General features: G+C 41.1%; 1 protein-coding gene across 1 annotated transcript in view; it reads right to left on the bottom strand.

Annotated features, from left to right (window-relative positions):
- Positions 1–15,657, bottom strand: part of hrob (homologous recombination factor with OB-fold) — a 35,990-nt gene that overhangs the window by 1,109 nt on the left and 19,224 nt on the right. The window contains exons 7-10 of the mRNA XM_052038737.1: positions 10,896–11,004; positions 7,993–8,078; positions 7,524–7,646; positions 3,704–3,902 (exon numbers count right to left, since the gene is read on the bottom strand). Coding sequence (XP_051894697.1) covers positions 3,704–3,902; positions 7,524–7,646; positions 7,993–8,078; positions 10,896–11,004 — 517 coding nt within the window. The remainder of the gene's footprint in view (positions 1–3,703; positions 3,903–7,523; positions 7,647–7,992; positions 8,079–10,895; positions 11,005–15,657) is intronic.

Here is a 15,657-nt window from a genome sequence, read left to right as displayed (position 1 = left end):
AGCAAATTTATTTTTGGCAAGGCAAACTGAAACTTTTGATAAGATATCTTTATTAGTTACATGTACATCGAAACAGTGAAATACATCTTTTTTGTGTAGTGTTCTGGGGGCAGCCCACAAGTGTCGCCACATTTCCGGCGCCAACATAGCATGCCCACAACTTCCTAACCTGTAAGTCTTTGGAATGTGGGAGGAAACAGGAGCATCCAGAGGAAACCCACGCAGACACGGGGAGAACATACAAACTCCTTACAGACAGTGGCCGGATTTGAACCCAGGTCGCTGTAAAACATTATGCTAACCGCTACACTACCGTGCCAATTAATGCAATAATGGGTGTTAAATATTTAATGTTACATAGTTTTTGTAAATTTCTCAAACTCCTACCAGTAATCTCTTTGCAAAATTAACTTTGTCGTTGTGATAATCATTCTTATTCAAGACAAGCACTGGAGCTGGTTAACACACTGTCCCTATTGTTGCCATTTGTTTCTCCCACTGGAACTGTGGTTTGGACCATTAATACAAATTCACATGGTGACACTGAAATCCTAATTGCAACTTTAGACATCAACTCACATTTCTATCCCATTACTAAAACACAGCATGCTCCATCAAGCATTGATGAGATACTAGGAGAAATAACCAAAAGGTCGTTCAACGACAATGAATTTTGAGGTTTTAAAGAAGAGGAACATGGAAATGCAAGGATTTCTGGAGTTTAAACAGCTGAAGGCATAGCCACAAAAAGTTTATGAGAAGTGATGAGGGACAATATGTATAATGGAGAGAACATAGCAGGTAGACAATTGGCAGTATGGGGAAAAAAAAGACGGAGTGTACTTCCTTTCCAGCATAACAAGAGTATTCAGCAATTTTGGCAGAGGAATGCAAGATTAAATAGAACTTAATACTACTTGGTCAGGTCCAATAGTTGATGGCTAAACCAGCTCTGGATCACATACACTCAGTTTTAAATTCATTGAACTATAGGGCAAAAAGGACAGAAACTAAAATCAAAGAATCCATCAGACTGCAAGAGGATAAAGATTTCTGCAGGAGGCAAGGATTTTGAAAGGTGAAAAACTTAGGAGTAATTGAGCTGTTGTTTATATTCTTTATATTATAAACATTAATCTGCACAGATTAATGTGCCAACAACATCGTGGGCTGAAGGGCCTGTACTGTGCTGTAATGTTCTATGTCTATATACAATTGGAATATACTGTAACTGGTGCATTATCTATTTGAAATTTCAGTTTCAGAAACATTTAAAGGATAAAATGCCATCCTTGTGTTGATACCGAGATTTAGAGATCTAGAATTTTTATTGGTGCTTTGAAATTTGCAAATCCATCTACTTCTGTGCAGATTAATGTCTATAAAGAATACACTATATTGGTTACCCAACAATAAATACATGCAACTGCTAATCTTGTTAGAATTTTCCATAGTTTTAAAACTGCATGTTGGTCTCTGCTTTGTTTCTGTAAATTTAGACCTAATTTCATCTCTCTCCTTCATAACAAAAACCTCTTATTTTGGCATCATTCTAATATATTCTACTGATACAACTTTAGTTCTTTCAGTTGGTTTCCCAGAATTCATCCATTTCTTGAAATGCAGCCTAACCAACGCCCTGCAAAATCAATTTTTTCCCACTTTTATGCAATGGCTATTGAACCCCAAATACTACTACTTCAGTAGGAGTTTGAGGAGATTTGGTATGTCACCAAAGACTCTTGCAAATTTCTACAGATGTAGAGTGGAGAGCATTTTGACTGGTTGCATTACCACCTGGTATGGAGGCTCCAATGTGCAGGAGTAAAAGAGACTGCAGAGGGTTGTAGACTCAGCCAGCTCCATCACAGCACAACCCTCCCTGCCATCGAGGACATCTTCAAGAGGCAATGCCTCAAGAAGACAGTATCCATCATTAAGGACCCTCACACCCAGGACATGCCCTCTTCACGTTACTACCAATGGGGAGGAGGTACAAGAGCCTGAAGGCCCACAATCAATGTTTCAGGAACAGCTTCTTCCCCTCTGCCATCAGATTTCTGAACGGTCCATGAACATTACCTCATTATTCCTCTTTTGTGCTACTTATTTTTGTATCTTATAGTAATTTTTATGTCTTGCACTGTACTGCTGCTGCAAAACAACAAATTTCATGATGTGTCAGTAATAATAAATCTGATTCTGATGCAGTTTTTCCAGAAGATACATTTACATTTGCACTGGCACATTAAAGACTAATAATATACATCTGCATCTGTAGACATCTTGTAGCATACCCAATTTTCACTATTTTTTCCTCAATTGCACTATTTCGCATTTCTCTACTTTGAATGTCATCTACCCAATCACCATCTAACTTCCTTAGTTATTTTTCAGATTGCAATACAGGATATCATTCCAAGTAGAGAACCAAACCAGACCTACTTCTTACTGACAGCAGGAGATGCTGTTTCCCCATTAGTTAAAACCTGTAACAGAAACAGTATTCATGCAATGCTTAGTTGTCTCCTTTCATCCACTAACAAGGGAATAATCAGTCTTCTTCAGAGTCCTTTCTTTAATAAAAAAAAATCACAGAATGCAATACAAAAGGTTTTATTCACCCCATTATAGCAGTTTTATATGAGCAAGCGTGAACACATCAGAACTATTCTGGAGTCAGAGAGACATACAGCATGGAAACAGGCCTTTTAGCCCACTGAGTCTGTGCCAACCATCAACCACTTATTTACGCTTATCCAATATTCATCCATTTTTTAAAAATTTCCCATATTCTCATCAACTCCCCATTTCCCCCCCCCCCCCCACTTACCTACACACCAAGGTGGCTAATTAACCTACCAACTGCACGTCTTTGGGATGTGGGAGGAAATCGGAACACCCAGAGGAAACCCATACAGTCAAAGGGAGAAGATGAAAACACCACACAGACAGCAGAGGTCAGGACTGAACCTCTGGTACTGTGAGGCAGTAGCTTTACTGATTGTATCATTGAGCCAACCTGGATGAGGCATTATGGATAGCAGTCCCACACAGGAAATGGCTTAAGAAAACTGTCATCTGGTAAAGTTACATCCACAGGCTTTGACAACCTAAACAATTAAAGAATTTGAATTTTTCTTTTGAAACTCCCTGATGGCATTCAAAAACTAAAGATTAAAAAAAAACTACTTGACATTTTAAAACAAATTAAATTCAGAAAATTTAAGTTACTTTATACTTGCCCTTCCACCTCCCAAATCGGTTTCTCTTTGTGCAAATGAATGGGTTTGCTCTTTGGCACAACTTCAGCAACAGAATATCAAATGAATTTTTTCATGGCATTCACTAAGGTCAGGTTTCGCCATTGGACTCCAAGGAGAATCCAATTTCAGTGTCCAGTTTGGAAACTGCCAGAAGTCTGGCAGTGAGTTTGGTTCTTTGGCACTTATGTAGCACCGCCAAAATTCTTGATGTCTATGGTAAGTGTCTGTAGTTCAATACAGAACTGGAGAGGCTTATTTGAAGACATTAATTGCAAGGATTTTTAGGATATTCAGTATGTAGCTTGTACTTGGTCAAGATCTACATAGGTCAATACACAGTTTAGAAATTCACCCTGAACCAATAATAAATCTGTTGCCCATATACAAATGACTTAAATACTCATTTATTGTTAACAATTTTTGAACAGCTGATTTACCTGCTTCCCATTCTTCATCACATTGCCCATGTAATGCAGTGCTTTTACATTCAGATATTTCCAAGGCTTCATTTCTTGTACCGGAAGGTGTCTGAAAATCCCAAGATGTAGTGGCTGTGCAGGAGATTTTGTCTGTGGTTAAGGAATAACTACATCTTGATTCTAATAAGTCAACAGTGGATTGAAGTCCAATGTGGTTCTGAAAAAAAGGAAAATATTTTGGATGAACACAAGAAAATAGCAGGAGTAAGCTATTTGGCCCTTCAAGCCTACCTCACCATTTAATAAGATCATGGCTGATCCATGCTAGCCTCAACTTCTTTTCTGTGCCACTTCTCCATATTTCTCTATTCCTCGATCTATCAAATATTTATCCACCTCCATGTTAAATACTTCAAATAATGCAGCTTCCATCATGCACCGGGGCAGAGGATTCCAAAGATTCACCATACTATGCGAGAAGAAATTTCTGCATACCTGTTTTAAATGATCGGCCCATTATTGTGTAGTTATGTCCCCTTGTTCAAAACTCTCCAGCTAGTGAAAACATTCCAACATCTACCCATCAAGTCCCCTTGGAATCTTCTATGTCTGAACAACGTCACTCCTCATTCTTCTAAATTCCAAGGAACACAGGCCCAAACTATTTAGTATGTCTTGGTAGGACAACCCTCTTAGTGAAGGAATTAGTCTGGTGAATCTTCTTTGAAATTCCTCTGACGTTACTATATCTTTGTGTTTTAAGGTAAGGCGACCAAAACTGTGCACAGTATTCCAGGTGAGGCTTCACCACCACCCTGTACAAATGCAACAAAACCTCCCTATAAACTCCATCCTCTTTGTAATGAAGGCTGAAATGCTGCTTGCTTTCTTAACTACTTGCTGGACCCATCTACTAGCTTTTTGTGATTCATGCACTAAAATATCTCTTTGGAAACGTTTCACAGGTGGCAAAGCCCCACCCTCAGCTTTACCTTCTATCAAAACGGTCAAGGGTTTTCAACGTTTTTGAAGCTCCCAATTATCAGAAACAGTTAACAACAGTTTAAAGTGAAATAAATAAAAATGAATAAAAAATTAAGATAAACTAAAACGTAAATTTTTTTTTTAAAAAACTAATTGAAAACATTAAAACAAAACAAATACTTGAAGATAATTTAAGCTGTCTTATTCTCCCTTTTCTTACCTTCAGACTTACAATCACACTTCAAAAGGAATGGGCTCACTGATCCTGTGCCTTATCTAACAAAATTCTCCAGAATAAATCTTAGGGAATCTTGACAAGCTTCTGCTCCAGCCCTTGATTCCATGGGGAGTTTGGTAGCAAAGTGCAGCTGGAAAACATCACTGCCAGAGCTCCAAAGTTTGGGACTTCCTTGTTTGCACAGGAACCTCATATTGAGATATACAGTATAGACCTTTAAAAGATGAATGCAGTCATAGAAACTGCAAAAAAAAAACCCTAATGCTCCAATTTTAATGCATATTGACATAAAATATACAAGTGGTTAAAATGATTAAATTAAGTACTGCACAACCATGGGCAGTCCATTACAGGAAGGGCATCAGAGTAATGGCGTAATAAAGAATCAATGGGATATTTGCAAAGGACTTGTAGTTAAAACAAAAGGGTCAAAATATCATAACTTCTCACCCTGAACAAGAACTTTATCCATGCCTTCATTTAAAGTATTCAGAACTGAGTGGTTGAGAAAATAATCAATGAAAGGTTATTTCTCTTGGTTGTTGAATTAGTAACCAAGAACCACAGAACAATACAGCACAATATAGGCCCTTCAGCCCACCATGTTGTGCCGCCCTTCAAACCACACCTAAGACTATCTAACCCCTTCCTCCCATATATCCCTCTATCTTAAATTCCTCCATATGCTTATCTAACAATCTCTTGAACTTGTCCAATGTATCAGCCTCCACCACCACCCCAGGCAGCACATTCCACAGACCAACCACTCTCTGGGTAAAAAACCTCCCTCTGACATCTCCCTTGAACTTCCCACCTATTACCTTAAAGCCATGTCCTCTTGTTTTGAGCACTGGTGCCCTGGGAAAGAGGCGCTGGCTGTCCACTATCTATTCCTCTCAATATCTTGTATACCTCTATCATGTCTCCCCTCATCGTCCTCCTCTCCAATGAGAACAGCCCTAGCTCCTTTAGTCTCTCCTCATAATCCATACTCTCTAATCCAGGCAGCATCCTGGTAAATCTCCTCTTCACCCTTTCCAATGCTTCCACATCCTTCCTATAATGAGGCGACCAGAACTGGACACAGTAATCTAACTGTGGTCTAACCAGAGTTTTGTAAAGCTGCATCATTACTTCATAGCTCTTAAACTCGATCCCACGACTTATGAAAGTTAACATCCCATAAGCTTTCTTAACTACCCTATCTACCTGTGAGGCGAATTTCAGTGATCTGTGGATATGAACCCCCAGATCCCTCTGCTCCTCCACACTGCCCAGAATCCTGCCATTTACCTTGTACTCTGCCTTGGAGTTTGTCCTTTCAAAGTGTACTACCTCACACCTCTCTGGATTGAACACCACCTGCCACTTGTCAGCCCAGCTCTGCATCCTATCAATATCCCTCTGTAAGCTTTGACAGCCCTCCACACTATCCACACCACCACCGATCTTTGTGTCATCTGCAAATTTGCTAACCCACCCGTCCACCCCCTCATCTAAGTCATTAATAAATATCACAAAAAGTAGCAGGTCCCAGAACCGATCCCTGTGGGACACCACTAGTCACAGCCCTCCAATCCGAATGCACTCCCTCCACCACAACCCTCTGCTTTCTACAAGCAAGCCAATTCTGAATCCACACGGCCAAGCCTCCCTGGATCCCTTGGCCTCTGACCGTCTGAAGAAGCCTACCATGCAGAACCTTGTCACAGAGCAGTCACAGACTGATGATTAAAAGTAGAATAAAAGAGAAGCTAGAGGAACTGCTTCACTACGAAAGGTCATTAGGAAATGGAATTGCTTTGCCATAGGCAGCTTTTTCAAATTATATATATAATTGAAAAGAAAGAGTAGAAACAGCATATCGAGTAAGATCAAGGAAATTTGATAAAATGGCTTTGAAGAGCTAATAGTAGCACATGACCATAGACTGAATAGACTTGTACTGTGATGCAACTTTTATAGTTCTGGTCATTAAAATGCACTCAATGAGAGTCTAAAAAGAAAATCCAGATGTTAGCAAAGACAAACAATCCCACTATGCATGTACCTATAAACATTGGTTTCTAAACTACATGGAGGTGATTCATGAGAGCAAGTGTGAAATGCTAAAGTTGGATAGTTTCCTTGTCTTTAATTGATTTAAAAAAAAACATTTTAATGCTAGGTATACTTTATCAAATTTACTTTATTTCCAAAAACATATTTGGTTCTGTCATTTTATATTTTGTTTAAATATGCACACAAAGAATTTTCTTATGTAAACTGGTTTTAAATTGTCATCTTTTGGAAGACTTTGCTGTTTGACCATTATAGATTCTACAGAGAACTTAACACTCTTTGGGAGCAGTCAGGACAATAGTGTACAAAACTGTTTAATTGAGATTCTTAATTACTGGATCAAAGTGTTGGATACCACTAAATCTATAAAGAAAAGGAACTTTGATTTTAAAAGCTTTTAGCTTCTAGATGAAGGAAAGATGTAAAGGGCAGGGAGTTCCATAACAGAAGTTAAGGATAAGTAAGAGTTTGCCTACTTAGTACCACTGTCAATACAGATCCAGTTTTAGCTGCAGTGTGTGTACTGAGGTTACCTCTTACATTTGCCATTCTTACCTGAGAACTCTGGGCCACTTGGCTACGAATGCATTCAGTAGAACCTTGTGGATATATCTTAATCACATTACTTGGTGTTATATTCAAATAATGATTTCGAAGTGATGGAGAAAATACACCAACCTAAAAACAGAAATAAAAATACATGCTATCAGGAAGTGACAGTTTACCTATTATTTAAATTACAGATTGAAAATAGTGGAGGAATATTTACAGCCTTTTGATAGGCATGCCAACAAGTTACTGAAATATTTAGAAAAATCATAAAAAAAACATTGAGATTTGCATATGCCACAAATGTAACATTAAATTTTACCGTTGACTGCCTAAAGCAGCCAAAAATGGTCATTTTACATGGGTGTGTATGCTGTTACCCTCTACACAGGAGGCAATCACATTCAATTGGTGTTAAATGAGCAGTAAAGTTAATGACCGAAAGACTCTAATGTTTAAGCATCAAGCTCACAACCTGCTTCAGGAGGAGCACTGTTCCAACTTTTAAATCATTTGGTTGCTCAACCAGAAGTTGTCTGTGAATGGTACCTTGCATCTCGCCTGTGCGAAAAAAAAATAAAGAATTAAGCTTCAAGCAAATCAAATAGCAAGTACGATTCAGAATGCTTCATTTGCACGGAAGCTTTCTAATTATCTTTTGTTACAGAAAATAACCATTTCTTTTAAATAGCCCCATTAGAAGCAGGGGCGTCTGTGGGGAAGTACATATATGAATGAGGGGTAGAGAAGAAGATAGCAACCCAAGCACCACTCATGAAAAACACTTAGTTCTAACTTCAGAGAATTTCAGCACAGGTAATTAATTTAACACAACCTTCACTATCTAACTTCTAAGAAACTGAGGGGGGGATCAAATTGGTTTCTTGCCCTCAATGCTAATCCGAGTGCTGAATTTTGAATCCTGGCAAAATGTATATTCCATTTTTTGAAAAGGAAAAAGGAAAATTACGATACAGATGGTTTTCCAAGAATGCAATCATTCTGTAAAGTGGGAGTACACTGAATTAGGATTAAAGTAGTTATTGTACAGAGCTTTGTAAAAAAAATGCAGGCTGCAGTTATTAAGCTCATTTAAAAACTTGAAATTAATGTTTTTAAATCAAGGAATAACTGGCAATTTATATAATGCAAGTCTCTCAGATGAAACACTCCTTTTCAATTGAACTTTAACTGGTTTCAAAAGGGAGAGAGGTATTGTAATTTTTATAATTAAGAGTTTGTGGGCCTTCAGACAGTGACAATTGTCAGATACCAAGATCCCAATTTACTAGGCAAACAGAAAAATGCTACGTAAAGGATCCACATTAGCTGCCAAATGTTGCAATTAGGCAAACTACAAGCACTTTAAAGAGATTAGAAATGCTCGAGGTTACCAAAAAGACAGTTTAAGTAGATAAAGATAACCAACTGATATGTAGAACCATGTTAATTGCACTAATTGCATCAAATAAAATCCAATCATACCTGTTGGATTTTGTGCACAAGACAAAACAGATTAACAGTTCCCATTCAGCCTCACCTCCTTTTGGGGAGGTGAAGAACAGGAGAATTGAAGAACATGCACGAGACATGAATATTATGCTCTGAACACAGATGATCATTTTGTCCCATGGCAGAGAAAGCCATTCTCATGAGGATGCACAGATTACTGCCAGGAATAAAACTCAAGAAATGCTGGAAACATTCAGCAGGTCTGGCAGTATCTAGGGAAAGAGAAGCAGCCATGCAGAGTTGAAACATTGACTGTTTCTCTCTCTACAGATGCTACCCGAGCTACTGAGTTTTTCCAGCATTTTCTGTTTTCTAGTTCAAATTTCCAAAATTTGCAGTTTTTATTTGGTTTTTATTTGGAGCCAGAGGATGTGAGTGAGGCCATAAAGGAATACTTCTTGTATATTCACCAAGAAGAACATTGTAGTTTGAGAATTCAAGGATATTCTGGAACACACTATCATTAAGGAGGAGTATTAGATATATTAGTGGGTTAAAAGGTGGATAAATGCCTAAGGTGCATCCCAGGTTGCTTTGGGAGACAAGACAGGAGATTGCTGGGTCCTTGACAGAGATTTTTAAATCTTTGCTGGTCACAGGCGAGGACAGCAAATGAGGTACCTCTATTCAAGGTCAGCAAGGACAAGCCAGGTAATTACTGGCCTGTGTAGGGAAGTTATTGGAAAAAAAAATTGAAGGATGGGATTAACCTACATGTGGAAAGGCAGGGATTAAGCAAAAATAACCAGTTTGGCTTTGTTAAGGGAGATCCTGTCTGATCAATTTCATTGAATTTTTCCAAAGGGGTAAGAAAATGTATCAATGAGGATTGTGTGGTCGATGTTGTCTACATGGATCAGTATGGCCTTTGATGAGGTCCTACATTGCAAACAGGCATAAAAAGATTAGAGCCCACGGAATCATAGGCAAGTGGGCAAATTGGATCCAAAATTGTCTTTGTAATAGGAGGCAGAAGGTGATGGAAGTCTGTCACCAGTGATATAAGACAGGGATCAGTGCTGGGACTCTTGCTCTTTGTTATATACATTAACAATTTGGATGTGAATATAGGAGGAATGATTAGCAACCGCAGTTAACATGAAAATTGATGGTGTTGGTGATAATGAGGATATACGTAGGCTAGAGGATGTTATTAATCAATTGGTAAGATGAGCAGAGCAAATGGCAAGTGGAACTTAATCTTGATAAGTGCAAGGTGATCCACTTTGGGAGAACTAATAAGGGTTGGCTTACACAATGAACAATAGGGTCCTTGGAGTATTAAGGAACAGAGGGACCTTGGTGTACCAATCTAGGATTCTTGAAGATGGCAGCACAGGTAGATAAGGTGGTGAACACGACTCATGGAATACTTTCCTTCATTAGCTGGGACAAAGAGTAGGTTACGCTACAACTTTATAAGCAACTTTAGGCCACAGCTGGAGTACTGTGTACAGTTAAAGTTACCATATTATAGGAAGGATTATTTGTAAGTCAGTGACAATAAATCTGATTCTAAGAGTCCCAATAAATGTAAAGGAAGCTTTTAAATCAAAATCATAGTTATCAATGGCTATAACACATAGTGCCAACATGCAGATGACGACAAGCATAGGAGTGAGTATTTAGCACATGTAGGATCATCTATACCAGGTAATCAAAAGGAAGTGGGTTAATGGACTCAAATCTATATAGACTACACCCATGCAATAACTTTCAGGATAAAAATTTGGTTTTTGAAGACAAAATTTTTTGAATTCCACACAGATCTCAATGTTATCCCTCTGCACCACGTTAAGTTGTTCTGGTTATTCTAGCAATTTCAATTATTAAATCCATAGTGAAGTGTCAGAAGGAAAACCTTACCTGATGGATCTTTAAAAACAGCACTGGCATCCGTGTTTGTTCGTGTCAGTGACTTTACAAGCACAGCCATGTTGGGAACCTTGCCTTTAGGGAGCTGTTTTAAGGCTGCCTATAGAAACAGTTATGAGTCACTTAAAACTTTCATCTATTTTAGGAATACATTAGATCAAGTTGGATGAATAAAATTGAAACTCTAAACTACTTTACAGCAAATGAATTTTCAATGTCTAAGCAGTGTGTAATGCAAGTACAGCAGACAATGTGCAAAAAGTGACAAGTACCAGATAAACCACTTTAATTATGTAGGTTTAAGGCTAAATATTGCGCAAGTCGAGGAGGACTTCCCACGATAGAAATTTGGTTGCATATGCTAAATGAATAACACGACAGCTTATATGAACTTCTATTTCTGATACTAGTGTCTCTAAACAAATCTGGCAAAAGCCCAGCTAATTTTTAGGTTATTCCCACCCATTTTAGACTTTTTAACCAGCAGAAGCAGATATTTTCCAACCACTCTACCAGCTCTTCTTAATATATTCAAATCATCTTCAGTTGCATGGAATTCACTCAGTTTGTGCCAGTGGCTGACAATGTGGAAAATTGCCTGGTAAAGTCCTATTTGCAAAAAGTAGCACAAATCCAATCCAATTACCTAATCATTCTACTTTCAGTTGTCAATGTGAGGGAAGGTGTTGTCATCATTGCTATTAGTGGTACTTACTCACCAACAGACAGCTCACCTATGACGTGTTTGGTTTCACTTGAACTTCTCAGCTACAGACTTCAGAGCTTTAATTCAAAGGATGACAAGAGTTGATTTAGGGAGGAGTGACAAGGCTGACTGCTCTTAACATCAAGGGAGCATGTGACTGATTATCGCATCAAGTAGTTGTGGTAAAACTGAATTCAATGGGCATCAAGGAGAAAGCACTAATGATTACAATTATCTCTCACATAAAGGAAGACGTGGTTGAGAGAGGACATTATGACATCACTGCAGGACAATCTCCTTGGCCCAATCATCTTCTTTCCATAATAAGAGTCAGAAAAAGGGATGTTTGCTGATGACTGCGTGATGTTCAATTCCATTTACAACTCTTCATCAAATGAACCAGTCCATGCCTCAATGTAGCAAGACATTGACAATGTTCAGGAATGAGCTAAATTAGTGACAAGTAATATTCATGCCACAAAAGCAGCAATGACCATATCCAATAAGAGAATATAACCACCTACCCTCAAGATTGCTGCCAAATCTGCCATCGTTAACATCTTTGGGAGGGGTCATGGTAAACATTGACTTGGAACTCAACTGGACCAGTCATGCCAAAGTTGTGACTGCAAAAGTAGGTCAGACACAGAACCCTACATCCAGTGACTCACCTCCTGACACACTAAAGCCTATTTATCTATTTGGACCATGCTGGAATACTCTCTGCCAGCCTGGATGAGTGAAGCTCCAATAACACTAAATAAGCTCAGTTCTATTGAGGACAACATAGCCTGTTTGATTGGTAATCTGTCCATTACCCTAAACTTCATTCTATTCACCACTGGGGCATAGTAGTGCAGGGTGTACAATCTACAAAATGCATTGCAGTTACCGGCACTGTTTTTCCGACAAACCTCCATAATCCACTATTAGATCCAAGAGCTTCAGTCACAAGGTAATATCACCAGGTGCATGTTCCCCACCAAGTCTCACACCACCTTGAGTTGGTAATATATTGCTGCTCCTTCACTGGCACTTGGTCTAAATCCAATAATTCTAGGGCGCGGTCCAGGTTCAAATCCCGTAATCCAGGACTGCAGCAGCTCGATCACCTTTTCAGTGGCAGTTAAGGATGGGTAATAGACACAGCCCTTGCCAGTAATCCCAAGATCCTGACATTCTGGTAAAACTGCTCCACCAAGGCCAATATATTCTCCCTAATGTCTGGAATCCAAAACTGCTTAAACCTTTCTTGGTAATATTCCAATTTAGGCTTTGTAGCACATTAACCCAACTTCTATACCCTTGTACTTCATTCCTGTAGGTACAAGGACTGGCATTCCACTAGCATTTCTGACTACCTTCTGTATTTTCACCTGGAAAGCATATTTTCTGACCATCACATTTCACACTATCTTCTCTCTATGTGCTAAGTCCTCATCCCAGTTACTATCCTACTTATCCTATTGAAAAGAGCCTTGGTCCCAACCAGGCTTAGGTGAAGCTTATCTCCTTCAGCCAAGTCTTAACCTCCGTATGTAAGCCTCTGCTAATTTGCAAGTGTATTAGATGTGAATTATGCATGATTTAATGAGTCCTCCAGGAATATTGCTTTCAGCATGTTGAAAATCACCTCCTGTAAGTTTTATTTAGAAAAAATTAATTGCCAGCTGTTTGATAATTGTGGATAACTATTTGATATATGAGCCTGATGCTGCTGGCCATTTGGTGGGGAGGGGGGGGGGGGGTGGGGGGAGTGCTGCTGCTCAGGTTGAGACCACCCACACCTATGGGGTGCAATGCTCTGCTTGATGCTCAAAGTGCAGAGCAGCTTCTCCTTGGAGATCCATGGGCTGTTATTACCCTCTTGTTTTTTGTGATCTTCCCACTCCACTTCCCCATCTGACCTCATCTCTGCGATAGCACCAACTCATCTCCCATAGGTCAGTGCAGCAATGAATTTATGGCTGTTTGCCTAGAAATCAAAGTTTTAAAATCACATCTTAAAAGGGATTAAACCACAGTAACTATTTCTTAAAGCAAGGCTATCCTAATGTCATCATTTTTTTCTTTTGGCAACTTTCAATTTGCCATTAGTGCCACACACTTCTCTCCAAATACGGCAAAATAGTAGTGACTCACCGTCCGAGCAAGCAGACCGGCTTGGCGGTCAGGTCACGCGTCATCGGAGCGGTGAGGCCCAAGGTGGCGTTGGGCCTTCGTCTTCCCCGAGCGACAGGGAGAACCCGCGCGCGGGAAAAGTTTGATGACCTAGCGCATACTTTATTTCCGTTTTCGGTGGGCGGGAACCGTTCCTCTTAAAAGGCCAGCGCAAGGTGGGAAAATAAATCAGTTTTTGTTCTGCAGCCCACCGACTAGTGTCTTGCTTTCACATCACGGTACCAGCTACTACATTGGTGACCCCGACGGTCCAAATAGATTTTAGACCCGCACAATGGACGACAACGCAGCAGCCAACACAGTGGCACTCAAGCTGCCCACCTTTTGGACGCTTCGGCCCAGCGTCTGGTTCGACCAGGCTGAAGCACATTTCCAACTACGGCAGATCACTTCCAACTCCACAGAGTACTACCATGTGGTCAGCTCTCTGGACCAGGAGATAGCCACCCAGGTCAGAGACTTCATCCAGTCTCCTCTGGAGGAGGATAAGTACCCGGCTTTCAAAGACCTTCTTATTCGGACCTTCGGCCTCTCCTGTCGCGAGTGCGCCGCCCGCCTGCTTCATCTCGACGGCCTGGGGGGCAGATCCCCATCGGCCCTAATGTACGAGATGCGGGCCTTGGCTGAGGGACATAAGCTTTGCCTAATGTTCGAACAGGGCTTCCTCGAACAACTACCCGATGACATTCACCTGTTGTTGGCCGATGCCGATTTCAGCAACCCACGTGAGGTAGCTGCCTGGGCAGATGTCCTGTGGAAGGCCAAACACGAGAGCGGGTCATCCGTTGGCGAAATTGCCAGGCTGTGAGCCCAATGCCTACCTAAACCAGTCCCAGCAACCGAGCGACCACACCCCAGAAACACAAACGATGACACTGGCAACCAGCTGTTCCTCTACCATCAGAGGTGGGGCGCGGAGGCCCGATGCCACCCACCCTGCAAGTTTCAGGGAAACGCCAGGGCCAGCCACTGATGGCTACGGCGGCTGGCTGCCAATACAGCCTCCTATTCATTTGGGACAAGCAGTCCGGGCGTCATTTCCTTGTCGATACTGGAGCAGAGGTCAGTATTTTGCCCCTGACCGGCCACGACACTTATAACAGGCAACAAGGTTCTGTACTCAATGCCGCAAACGGCACAACGATACGGACTTTCGGTACTCATACAGTTCAATTACAATTCGGTGACAGCTGTTTTACCTGGAACTTTACCCTTGCCGTTGCCCGGCCACTCCTGGGAGCTGATTTCCTTCGCGCCCACAGGCTGTTAGTCGATCTGCGAGGGAAGCGGCTAGTGCACTCCAGAACTTTCCAAACCTACCCCCTGGGAGAAGCCAGACTACCAGCCCCGCGCCTGGACTCAGTTTCCCTGTCCGGCATCGGGTTCACCAAGCTCCTAGCTGAGTTCCCATTGGTTTTGGCACTTCAGTTTATAAATTCGATGCCCAAACACAGGGTGCAGCACATCATTACCACAGGGCCACCCCTTCATGCCCGAGCACGACGACTACCTCCAGACAAGCTCCACCTGGCAAAGGAAGAGTTCCACCGCATGGAGGAGCTGGGGATCATTCGCAGGTCAGACAGCCCCTGGGCCTCCCCCCTCCACATGGTCCCCAAAGCCACCAGCAGGTGGAGGCCCTGCAGCAACTACCACAGGCTGAATGACGCCACCACCACCCCATCCCTCACATCCAGGACTTTGCGGCAAACCTAAATGGGGCCCACATCTTCTCCAAGGTGGACCTCGTCCAGGGATACCACCAAATCATGGTCCACCCTGACAACGTCCCCAAAACTGCACTTATCACTCCATTCGGCCTTAAGAACGCCGCGCAGACTTTCCAGTGGCTGATGGATGCAGTAG

This window comes from Pristis pectinata, chromosome 25 (assembly GCF_009764475.1).
Source record: "Pristis pectinata isolate sPriPec2 chromosome 25, sPriPec2.1.pri, whole genome shotgun sequence".
Classification (NCBI taxonomy): domain Eukaryota; kingdom Metazoa; phylum Chordata; class Chondrichthyes; order Rhinopristiformes; family Pristidae; genus Pristis; species Pristis pectinata.
This window is presented reverse-complemented; position numbering and strand designations above follow the sequence as displayed.